General features: G+C 42.0%; 1 protein-coding gene across 8 annotated transcripts in view; it reads left to right on the top strand.

Moving 5' to 3' along the window:
* The first annotated feature begins 8,768 nt into the window (after positions 1-8,768).
* Positions 8,769-12,710, top strand: part of Mipol1 (mirror-image polydactyly 1) — a 299,368-nt gene continuing 295,426 nt past the window's right edge. For 4 of the 8 annotated variants that reach the window (XM_076550615.1, XM_016007365.3, XM_016007362.3 and 1 more), the window contains exon 1: positions 8,769-8,875. Coding sequence is in view for 1 of the 8 variants with exons in the window: in XM_076550611.1 (XP_076406726.1) it covers positions 8,971-9,050 (80 nt within the window). In the remaining 7 variants the exon portion in view is untranslated. Of the gene's footprint in view, positions 8,876-8,903; positions 9,051-12,710 lie in introns of those variants that run through there. The other 4 variants (XM_016007364.3, XM_076550614.1, XM_076550613.1 and 1 more) reach the window with 3 other exon arrangements.

The raw sequence follows: 12,710 nt of genomic DNA, 5'->3' as shown, positions 1-12,710 counted from the left end.
CTCTGAGAACTTTCTGTTCAGTTGCCTTGCCCATTTTTAAATTGGGTTGTCTTCTTGGTATTTAGTTTTTTGAGTTCTTTATGTATTCTAGGGACCAATCCTCTGTCATATGTATAACTGTTAAAGATTTTCTACCATCCTGTGGGCTGCCTCTTTGGTCATTTTTGGTTTTCTGTACAGAAGCCTTTTAGTTTCATGAGATCCTACCTACCTTTTGACTGCTGGTCCTATTTTCCTGAACTTCCACAGTCCCTTAGAAAGTCTTTCCTTACCTATATGCACTGAAGGGTACTTCCCACTTTTTTCTCTAGTAGTTTCTCAATAGCAGGTCTTATGTTGAGGTCCTTGATCCATTTGGAACTGGATTGTGTGCAGGGTGAAAGATAAAGATCTAGTTGCATTCTTCTGCAGGTTGATATTCAGTTTTTCAAAGCAAAGTTTGTTGAAGATGCTGTCTTTTCTTGACTATGCATCTTTGGCATCTTTGTCAAAAATCAGGTAGATTTCTGTCCTACTTTTCTTTCTGTTGCTGTGATAAATACCATAACCAAAAGCAACTTGGGGAAGAAAGGATTTTTATTTTGGCTTATAGTTCAACTGAAAGGAGTCAAGGCAGGAGCTTGAAGCATAGAGAAACGCTGCTTATTGTCTTGTTCAGTTAGCTTTCTTATACAAGCTAGGCCCATATGCCTAGAGCTGGCACTACCCACAGTGGGCTAAGCCCTTCTATATCATTTAGCAGTTAAGAAAATGCCTCACTGATATGGTTACAGGCCAATATAATCAAAACTATTCTTCAGTTCATGTTCCCTCCAACCAGTTATTCTAGGTTTGTGTGAAGTTGACAGCTGAAACTGTTTCAGAGTAGCTGCTTGGATTTATATCTATGTACTCAATTCTACTCCATTGATATGTCTGTTTTTTGCCAATACCATGCTGTTTTAATTACTATTTCTATGTAGTATAACTTGAAATAAGGTATGATGATTCTTCCTGCATTGTTATTATTATTTTTTAATATTTTTGACACAATTCTTTGGAAATTTTACATCATTCACCTGAATCCTGCTCACCTCCCAGTCCCTTCATATCCACCCCTTACTACTGTAGCATGCCCCCCAAAAGAATCTCCCAAAACTGAATAAAAACAAAACAAGACAAACAAAAAAGAACCCCACCTTGCTCAATCTTTCCAACACCTCTTCATTCATCCTGGTGGCCTCAGGATGATGATGTCACCCAGCATACCCTTCTGTCTAGTCAACCCTTCTCACAAAATGTTCATTGTAATGACTCATTGGTCTGCTTCAAGGCCTCTGGCACCCCATCATCACTGGACCCTCACTGAAACTCCTCTGCAATATCCTGCTGTTGCCTGGAGACATGGAGATCCTGTGGAGATTGCTCTACAGGACCAGTCTCTCCACAAAGTCCAGAAAGTCATAGATGGAGTAGATGTTAGGGTGGGCCAAATCTGGGTGGTAGCTAAGCTGGTTGGTCTGGGCCATTGAACCAACCCCCTCAGGTGAAGGGCAGAGCCAACTCTCCTAGTCTCATGCCACTGGGACCAGTTCTCCTGTTGAAGTGTCCAGTGAGAGGCATGGCCAGCTATCACAGGGCCAGTGAGGGCTGGCTGGCTGAGCACGGCCCTCAGATTTCAACACACCTGGTTCCTGTGACCCCCTGTGATAACGTGGGCCATGGACATCACCACAGATCGAAGCGATAGCAGGAACACGGACTCAAACATAGCTCTCTGCAGCGGGTTGGGTCCGGATGTCACCATGGCCCTGGTGGCAGCACAGGCCACCTAGATCAGCATTGCCCTGATGTAAGACTTATGTGTGTGTGTATCTATATCTATATATCTATATCTTGATGTGGGGTGAAGGGTCTGTATAACTCCGGCTGGCCTGAAACTGGCTTTGTAGATCAAGCTAGCCTTGATCTCACAGAGATTCACTCCTCTGCCTCCCAAGTGCTGGAATTAAAGGCATATGCCACTATGCCATGCCAAGGAAGGCTACTGATTTTTGTGTTGTATATTAATTTTGTATCCTGATGAAAAGTGTTGTTGTTACAGAGTGTTTTGGGTTTCTCATTTATAAAGTCCTTTCATTTGCAAACAGATATATTGACTTCTACTTTTTCTATTTTTAATCATTTAGTCCTTTGTCTTATTGATTTAGCGAAAGCATCAAGCACTATATTGAATTAGAATGGAGAGAGTGAACACCTCTGTCTTGTTCCCAACCCCAGTGAGAATGTTTGGGTTTTTCTCTATTTAACATGTGGTTGCTATAGATCCATCGTATATAGTTTTTGTTATGTTGTGATATGTCCCCTTCTTCCTTAGCCTCTCGATGGATTTTATCATGAAGGAATGCTGGATTTTGACAAAGGCCTTTTCTGCATCTATGGAGATAATCATGTGATTTCTGTCTTTGAGTGCATTTATGTGATAAATTACTGATTTATGTGTGTCAAATCACTGAAACAAAGTCACCTTGATCGTACTTAATGATTTGTTTGATGTGATCTGGAATTTTGATTGCAGGTATTTTACTTAAAAAGAACCCCAAGAGTAATAAGAAATGACAAGGCTCATTTTGAGCTAAAAGGCAGAGTACTTTCTCTTTCTTTAGAGCAAGAAATTGTCACCCACAACAAAACTGGAGTTCTGTATACAGGCAAAACCAGATGCAATGTCTGTAGCTTAGAAAATCTACTGTGTACTGTATCATCTCTACCCTACCATCACCCAAGTTACCTGCCACATATTTACAGTGATTCTTTATCAGGACAATTCACTGAAATAAATGCCAACAACCACTGCTGTGTTGCCAAGTCCAAAGGTTACTTCTCTGACCTCATTTGGCTAAATTCCTCACTAATATTTGAAAGCCATTTCTTTTCTTTCAGCATTGTATTCCTTTGGCTTCTATGACACTATACTTTTCTGGACTTCTTCTTCCTTAGTAATCTAATATTGGTCTTCTCTGTTGGCCCTTTCCTAATAGGTAGTCTTTAATGAGACTGGAATCTTCTAGGGATTGTGTCTATGCTCTTTTGTTTATAAGTATTTTCTTTTCAAGTGACCCCATCTAAGCCCCAAGTTAAAACCAATACCCAGTGCTGGAGACTCTACAATCTTGTTTCCAGATGTAGGAGGAAACATCTAAGTACCTTCTGAGCCCCGGATTAAACAACCAATTATATGTATTAACATTCTTACTTTGGTATAAGTAAAGATAAAAATCTATTGAACTTGGCCATTGGAATAATCTTTTTGTACACTGTGAGAAAATGTGTCTGTTTTATTTCACTTGCTTCTGATTGGTTTAATTAAAAATTGGTTTAGTATAGAGCTAAACATTCAATAGCTAGGCAGGAGAGGATAGGTGGGACTTCTGGGCAGAGATGGGGACTCTAGGAAGGAATCTTAGGTGGGAGAGATTTGCAAGCCAGATGCAGAGGAAGTTGGATGTATGGTACTGAGGAGAGGTAACAAACCACATGGCAGAACATAGATTAATACAAATAGGTTAAGTTTTTAAAGTTAGTTGGGAACAAGCCTAAGCTAAGGCCAAGCTTTCATAATTAATAAAAAGTCTCTGTCATTATAGGGGCTGGCAGTCCAAAGCTCAGCTATACTTATCATAACTTATAGAAATCTCTCAGACCCTTTCCTTTCCCTACATCTATTTCTGAAATGACATCACAATCCACCCAATGGTTCTTTTTAAAAACACAACAGTTATGTCTGACTAGAAGAGATCTTCTAATCTCTTCACATCTTTCCAGTAGCACATACTATGAATTTTACCTTTAAAATACACCTTAGTTTGATCAACTTCTCTCCTGTCATCATATTAGTTGAGGCATATTATAGTTTACTTGAATTATTTAAAAAGCTTCTAGATGTTCTCCACTCATCATTCACCATAGTTTCCTAATGACATAAATGTCCTGTTAAAAAGCCTGCAGTAGTTTTCAGTTGCACTAAGAACAAAATCAAACCTATGGCATTTTCAAGGTTCTGTTTGATGAATGTCTCAATGTTTTGTCTTATTTTAACCCTCTCCATTCTGGTCCCAATTCAAGCTATCGGCAACAAATACTTTTAAAAGCAGTTAACAATTCTTAACTGCTGATGAAGATAGAAACATTACAGCCATTTCTGAAGGCAGCATGGCAGCTTTTTACAAAATGAAATCTATTCAAGTGACCCAGCAATTTTGCGCCTTTTTACTTACCCAGATTAATCAGACACTTATTTCTATATATTGCAGACAGATGTCTACAGGAATTTTATTCATAATTGTCCAAACCTGGATCCAGTTAAGATGTCCTTCAGTAGGTGGGTGGAAAAACAAATGGTCTTATATCATACTGCACAACATCATTAAAAATAATACAAGATAAACTATCAAGCATTGAAAATAGATGAAAATCCCAGGTGTGGTGGTGCATTCCTGTAATCCAGAGACTTGGGAGGCTGGTGCAGGAGATCAGGAGTCCAAGGACATCACTAGCAATACATCAAGTCAGAGGCCATTCAGGATACATGAGACCCTGTCTCAAAGACCAAAAGGAAAATAAAATACAGAAAGTTAAAGCTTCTACAGAACCTCAGATGAATATTGCTCAGTGAAGAAACTAGTCTAACAAGGTTATCCATTTGTGATTACACCTGCACTATACTTGGGAAAAGGCAAAAATTAAGGTGATGTTAAGGATCAGTAGTTTTCAGAGGTTCAAGAGAAGGGAGAGAAGGATAAAGAAGGGACACACTGGGAAGTGTTAGGGGAATAAAATTTCTAATATTGTGATAGTGGGCACATGATATGGTGCATTAACAGATGCCATGGACCTGCACTATGAATGGGCATACATCACACAACTTATGTAAACTATGGACTGTAGTTAATAACAGGTCTTAGTGTTCTGGTGCTACAAAGAAACACTGTGACCATGGCAACGCCTACAAAAAGCAAGCATTTAATTGGAGCTTGCTTACAGTTTCAGTGGCTTAGTTCATTGCCCTCATGGCAGGGAACATGGCAGCATGCAGGCAGCAGGAAGAGAGAGACACTGGGCCTGGCTTGAGCTTTTGAAGACTCAAAGCCCACTCCCAGTGACACACTTCCTCCAACAAGGCCACACCTCCTAATCCCTCTCAAGCAGCGCCACTCACTAATGACCAAGCATTTTAAATATATGAGCCTATAGGGGCCATTCCTTCTCAAACCACTATATAATGTATCAGTCGTTTTCACTAGATCTTAATAATATGGGAAACTTAAGGAAAGAATTCTCTACAATCTGTTCAAGTTTCTGTAAGCTTAAAATTGCTTTAAAAAGCCTAGAGCCTAGCATGGTGGTGCATGCCTGTACACTTATCACCTGGAAGGCTAGGACAGAAGGAAAAAGGTTTAAGTCCAGTCTGGGCTACACAGGGAGAGCTTGTCTTTAAATAAGTCTGCTGCAAAGAGAAGCTTCTTTGATGAAGGGTGAAATCTGCACTTATCTGCAGGTATAAAGATGAGTAATTAGAATGTAGTCAGGAATCATGCCGGTTCAGTGAAGTAGAAGTAGTAGGTTCTCCTCTTAGATCCATGACCTCACTAGCTCTGGGAAGTCGGGTATATTTCTAGTACCATGCATTATGTCCCTCCCGGTGAGTAATGTACATGGGAGTACATTATATCTATAAATATATAATGTACATGACCTCTTATAAGCAGGGAAAAGGGGCATGAGAGAGAAAGTTCCAGAGGAGTACTTTATACATGCCTCTTCTCCCTGCTCCTGCCTTTGAGGTGGATTCACTCCCAGTCAGATCAGAGGACAACTTCAGCTGTCTACTCCATTCTGTATTCGTGAGTATATTTCCTCAATTTATATCTTAATAAATTCTGTTACCCATTTAATAGACTCGTGTGGATTGATCATAATATAGACTATTGGCCCAAATAAAGCCTTCTCTAAGTTGCTTTTGCTGGCTATTTGGTCACAGCAGAAAAGGCTTTTGTCATGATCACTGCTCACTGCTCTTATCCAGGACTACAAAGAGAAAGAGCAGGAAGTGGAACACAAAGATATGAAAAAAAAATGTGCCATTTTCTGAGCAAGTTTAAAGTTGCAGACAAGAAGACTGCTAGGAAAGCAGCTGTGGTCATTAAAGAGATTAGTGACAACTAAAGAGAAATCTACTCTTCTCTGGGACAATAGCAAAAGTGTCCTGTGGGCAAGACCCCATCCATCAAAGGCTCCACCTTACGAATATCCAAATTCACCTGAATAGAAAGAGTGTGAATTGAGAATGCCAATGAAGGGGGCTTCTCTGCAAAATAACAGGTGCCCATTAAGGTGTTTTCTGAGATCCAGCTTTAAAGGTACACAGCGGCCACTGTAACTCTATTTCAAGGTGGCCAAGAAGCTTTGTCCATCCAAGGGGTACCGACTTGCAGGCATGAACGATGCAAGAGTGAAGGGGGTTGTGGAGGTTTGTGCTAAGGTTCCAGAAGGCTGAGGGGGCCAGGCAACATGTAGCAGCAGCAAGATTCTAGGAAGAGGGCCTGAGAGGCTGTTGCATGGAGCTGGGAAGATGACATTGGAGATGCTGCAGGCATGGAAGGGAGCCAGCCCATAAGGGAGGCCACATGTGTAATAGGCAGTAGAGCCAGGGCCCACAGGGTTGTGCAAGGCTATGGAGCCCAACCAGTTTCAACAGCTGAATGTGGAGCTTCAAGATTTTGTCTGCCATGCTGGATTTCAGTGTTGCCTTGATGTGATTTTTTTTCCCTTGCTATCTTATACTCTTTGGAACACTATTGTATATTGGAAGTATACAGTTTGATCTTTTCATTTTACAGGCTGTTGCAGGTTGTTTTTTACTCTTTACTCTTTGGGGGCGGGGCTGCCACTGAGCTCCCAAATGAATCACACCAAGGCTTATTCTTTATGAATGCCCGGCCTTCGCTTGGCTTGTTTCTTGCCAGCTTTTCTTAAATTATCCCATTTACCTCTTGCCTTTGGACTTTAACCTTTCTCTATTTCTGTATGTCTTTTCTTCTTATTCCGTGTCTGGCTGTGTGGCTGTGTGGCTGCCTCCTTCTTTGGCCCCTGCTCCTTGATTTCTTTTTCTTCTGTTTATTCTCTCTGCCTGCCTGCCCTGCCTATCCTTTCTCCTGCCTTGCTATTGGTCATTCAGGTCTTTATTAGACCAATCAGATGTTTTAGACAAAGTAACACGGCTTCACAGAGCTAAACAAATGCAATGTAAAAGAATGCAACACATCTTTGCATCATTAAAACAAATGTTCCACAGCATAAACAAATGTAATACATCTTCAACTAATATTCTACAACAACAAGGGCTGGTGATTAAGAAAGTTGTTCCACCTCTTTTTTTTTGAAACTCTGTTTTGCTCTGTATCCCAGGCTGTCTTGAAATTTATGATCATTCTTCAAAGGTTTAGGATTACAAACATGATTATTACCAACATAACCATATCTTGAAATGGTATTTTATGCCTATAAAAATCTGATTCAACCCTGAGTAATGTAAAGCAATAAATAAATAAACTAAAAATGCATTTTTAGATGCCTGGTGGCAGTGGCGCACGCCTTTAATCCCAGCACTCCTGAGGCAGAGCCAGGCAGATCTCTGCGAGTTCGGGGCCAACCTGGTCTACAGAGTGAGATTTAGGACAAGTTATTGGTTACATAAATAATGAAACTTTTTTGAATATTATACTCTATTCACTCCAAATAATTTAATCCAGTTCTCTCATCTTTTTTCCCCTCCAAACTTCACACCCTTTTAGCACTTACTAGTAAGTTCTTTTTACTTTGTCCACTAACTTTGGTGGTTATCACCAAAGTTTATGTTTATTCTCTGCTGGGGGTGGAAAAATTACTATTATTGATAATATTATGATCCCAACATCCAGAAGAGTACCTGGCACGTAGTATTCACTCAGTAAAGACTCAGAGAATATTAAGTAACTTTATTTAAATTAAAGTCACTTTGAAACTCAATACTAAACTGCCAGTGTTAAGTGGCCTGAAGTCCTCAGAACTAGGCTAAAGCAGGAGGCAGCAATTCTGCATCAGATTGGGCAATAGAGACATCACTTCTTTCTCTCTCGCTCTCAAAAGAAATACTTGAATCATTACCAGTTATGTCAGTTCAGATAAAATTCCTTGTTACCCCTACACTCCGCAATAAAAAATTACCCTTGGCATTCAGGTTGTTCTTTTAAATCCTGAGACTGAACATTTTGAGAACGCGCGTAGTCTAGAATACACTCTTCCTAGTCCCGAAGTAAAAACTATCACCAGATTTAAAGCTCTTCTGACAAGGTCTTTGGCCAGCATCGAGGAGGTCTCACTGCGCAGCACATCCTTCCTCCCGCTAACCCGCAAACCACACCCCACTGAAGGAAACCACAGTTCTGCCCAGTGAAGATCGTCCACATGAGGCTGAGCCCACGGACCACACGTCTCCCCTCCTCTAGCCAGACAGGAGTTGGTCTGGACAGCAGTCCGCTACTCGCCGGAGGAGGCGACCTGGGACCCGCTGTCCTCCCCAGCTCCTCTCATCAATCCCTGCGACCCGCAAGCTCGCCGGAAGCCCCGCCCCCAGGTCGCCAGCAGGCTGGCGCATGCCCGGTGCGCTCAGCCCCGTCCGTCCCCCACCCCCCCCTTGTGTGGGCCCGGCGGCGGCGCGCGCGCTCCCGCCCGCCCGGCCCCGCCCCTTTTTGGCCACTCAGGGGCGCGCGCAGCGGGCGCGCGGCGATTGGCTGCGCCTCCGGCCCGAGCCACCGCGCCGGCGGAGTGGGCGCGGAGCCTTCCCGCGGCTCCTCAGGTAACGGCGTGGCCCGGGAGGGTGGGGGAAGGGGAGAGGAGCTCCGGGTGGGCTGCCGCCGCCGCCTCCGGACTTCCGGCCGCAGCCCCTGGGGGATGCCGCCGGAGGGTTGCACCGGATTGGCCCCGGAGCGGGCCGGCCACCCTCGACGGCCCGCGCGGCGCGGCGTTCTCAGGTGACACACAGCTCCTGCTCCTCAGGTTCCCGCACGGTCTCCCCAAAGTTGAGGGGCCGAACGTGGGTTCAAAAGTGTCTGTTGCTTTTCCTCTTGGCGGGTTAGGGTTTCAGTCCTGGCTGGACCGCGGACCCCCTCTATGCCCCTGCGGGACACTTAAGCCATGTACAGTTCTCACCCTTGGAAGTGCGAGCGCAACTCCCTGGGTGGCTCAGCGCGCGCGGGTGTGTGCCAAGGGGTGGACGCAAACTCCGGGTTCACCACATCCCAGAGCCCGCTTTTCTAACTGGAGGATGACACCACCCACTGGTATTGGTGAAGTACTTGAAGTTCTCTGGAAGGAGCTGCTGCGTAAACCTCTAGATAGCAGGGCAGACGAGGGTGGTCTCAAGAAACGCCTTTCTGAGAGAAACAGGTCTTTTGGGCTCCTTCGAGCATTTTTATGTGAGTTAATTCCCAGTGGTCGTAGAAAGAGTTAAGGAAGGACAACTTGCACCTACTGGCACAAGTTACTCACTTTGCAAAGTGTCTTCTATCTGGAAAGGATTTCACCCAAAATGACAGTTACGTAATCATTACATAGGCTGTCATCCTGTATGAGTTAATTTATTTTGTCAGTTTGCCAGCAAGTGCCTCCACCAGATTGTCCTGTGGGCATTTCTGTGGACATTTTCTTGATTAATGATTGATTTGGGAGGGCCCAGATCACTGTGGGCGATATCACCTCTGAGCAGGTGGTCCACAGTTGTGTAAGAAAGCAAGCCAAGGTCCGGGTGGTGGCGGCGGTGGCGCACGCCTTTAATCCCAGCGCTCGGGAGGCAGAGGCAGGTGGATCTCTGTGAGTTCGAGCCTGATCTACAAAATGAGTTCCAGGAAAGGCGCAAAGCTACACAGAGAAACCATGTCTCGAAAAACAAACAAACAAACAACAACAACAACAAAAAAAGGAAAGATAAGAAAAGAAAGCAAGCAAGCCATGGAGAGCAAGCCAGGAAGCAGGGTCACTCCCTGGTCTCTGCTTCGGTTCCTGCTTCCAGGTTCCAACCTTGATCTCCTTTGGGAGCTTCTCTGGGTGATGGTTCCTCCTTCCCTGCCTCCCCACAAGTTGCTTTTAGTCAGGAATTTATCAAAGCAATAGAAACCAAACTAGATCACGTCCTATGTAATAATAGTATGCCAATAAAATTAATTGAGGCTTACTTTTAAAAAGTGAGATAATATAAATTGTTTCATTAGATGGAAGTAATGATGTCAAAACAAGTATGAATAGGAGACAGATACAATTTTTCTTCAAAGACACAGAGTATGAAATACAAATCTTTGTGTGGTAACTGTAAAATGTTTAAGCCATGTGTCCAACTCATTGCATTTTCATGATGTATACTCTTCTGTCTAGTATCAAGATCAAGAAGGAACATAATAAGATGGCGAGAGAGATCGGCCGTTAAGAGCACAGCACCCAGTTTGATTTCCTGCACCTACATGGTGCGCACATCCTTCTTTAACTCTAGTCCCAGGAAATCCGATGCCTCCTTCTGCCCTCCTAGCATGCTTGTATGCACTGTGTATTGCTTGCAGTGCCAAGACATACATGTAGGCAAAATACCAACATACATAAAAAAAGGTTACATTAAAAAATAGCATAATAGTAATTGCATCCCAGAAAACTCCACTTGTGCCCTCTTTCCAATAGTAATCAATGGATTTGAGTTTACTTACATAGGAATCCAAGGGACTAGAGCCATTACAGCCTAATGGCCTCCTGGGTAATTATTTTGCCTGAGTACCTGGGCTGGATTTGTGCTGTGGGCCACCCCTGCTGTATTAAAAAATGGCTGCTCGGTACTACTAGGGCTTTCCCGTGCCTATTATCTTGGTTAACGTTTGCAGCAGACACGTTCTGTTTTTAGGTAGTTCTTCAGAAGTGAATTTAATACGTATTAAAAATAGGTTGAGACATTTAGGGGTAGTCTATCAGTGTGATATTGATAACTTGATAAATAAACACAGATTTAAGATAGGCCACACCTTCAGACACAGTAAGGGTTTATATAAGCACTTAATATAAATTCTGAGATAATCTGTAAGGCAGCAATAAGTGGCAAATGTACTACTTATTAAATTTAGAACAACAATAGTGAAAGAAATAGCTCTTTGTAAGAGTTTAAAAAGCAGAACTACATTTATTTTAGTTTTTTTTTGTTTTAAACTGGATCTCTTGTCCTCTAGGTTAGCCTCAAACTAGTTAAGTAGCCGAGGATGTCCTTAGGTCTTGATTCTCCTTCTTCTGGCTCCGGAGAGTTATATGCTGGTGTTACAGATGCGCACTACCATGCCTGGAGTCTTTTGTTGTTGTTATTTTTATTATCATTATTATTTTAAAGAAGCAAGGTCTCCCTGTACGGCTGTGGCTGGCCCTGAACCCTTGGCTCCAAGCCATCTTCCTGCCTTAGCCTACCAAGTAGCTGAGCCTCCAGCTATGGGCCACTGCACTTAACTTGTTTACTTTAATATGTTTGGGAATACTTAATTTTATGTCTTGAAATAATTTAATCATGACCATATACCCCATTTTTGTTTGGGGTTATAGCTTTGTTGTTTTGTGTTTTAAGTTTCTAATCTGGCAACATGAATTATTGCTTTAAAGGGGTAGCTGATTTGGCCCTTCACTAAAATGGTTGACTAATGGGACAGATTTGCCATAGAACTGTTTTTAGCAGTTGTTTAGAGCAATAACCTGGTTCTGGTATTGCTGAAACTGAGCATATTCTTTTGAATTTTATTCTATTTTGAATATATATAGGTAGGTGTTATAGTCTCATAAATTTACAATTTTCCACTAGATGATTTGTATACACACATTGGTATTGCTTTCTTTATTCTTGGATTTATAAGTTTGAGAAATAACTAGACTGTAACAAGGTTCATTTTACTACAGTCTATAATCTTGAATTTCATTGTTTTTGCTTGAAACATGCCAATATCTCTTCTTCTCTTCTTTGTTTTTTGTTTTTTCGGGTTTTTTTTTTTTTTTTTTTTTTTTGGTTTGGCAGTCTCTATTTAGTCTTGGATGCCTTAGAAGTTGCTCTTTTGACCAGTCTGTCCTTGAACTCAGAGTGATCTTCCTGCCTCCCAAGTTCTGGGATTAAAGGCGGACACCACTGCACAGGGCTTCTTTGTAGTTTTATGTTGAAGATTTTGCTACTGAATTTTTAAAAATGGAAAAAAATGATGATAACTTAAACAACTTTGTGAAATATAATGCGTCTAGAGATAAGTATATGAAACATATGGACATTTTTCTGAACAAAGGAATAATCCTTAAAACTTGTTACTCATTTGTGTATGGCTGTTTATAAAACATGTCTGTACCTGTGAAATGGATCATCTTCATCAGGGGATGGATTGTTTTATGTGTGTCCTATTAATGCTGTTGCTCAATTCTCTTTCATTAATGATTTGCATATTTATGAATTTCTGTGTTTTAGTAGTGATAATTGCTGACAATTTCCTATATGTTAAAGCTCCTTTTGTAATGAGTCTGTTTCTCCCTGGACACACACACACACACACACACACACACACACACACACACACACCTATTTTTTGAGGTCATGCTATTCAAAGTACACTAGTTTATGGCTTATCTATTTTCCTATA

This window comes from Peromyscus maniculatus, chromosome 14, assembly GCF_049852395.1.
Source record: "Peromyscus maniculatus bairdii isolate BWxNUB_F1_BW_parent chromosome 14, HU_Pman_BW_mat_3.1, whole genome shotgun sequence".
In the NCBI taxonomy this organism is placed as follows: domain Eukaryota; kingdom Metazoa; phylum Chordata; class Mammalia; order Rodentia; family Cricetidae; genus Peromyscus; species Peromyscus maniculatus.
This window is presented reverse-complemented; position numbering and strand designations above follow the sequence as displayed.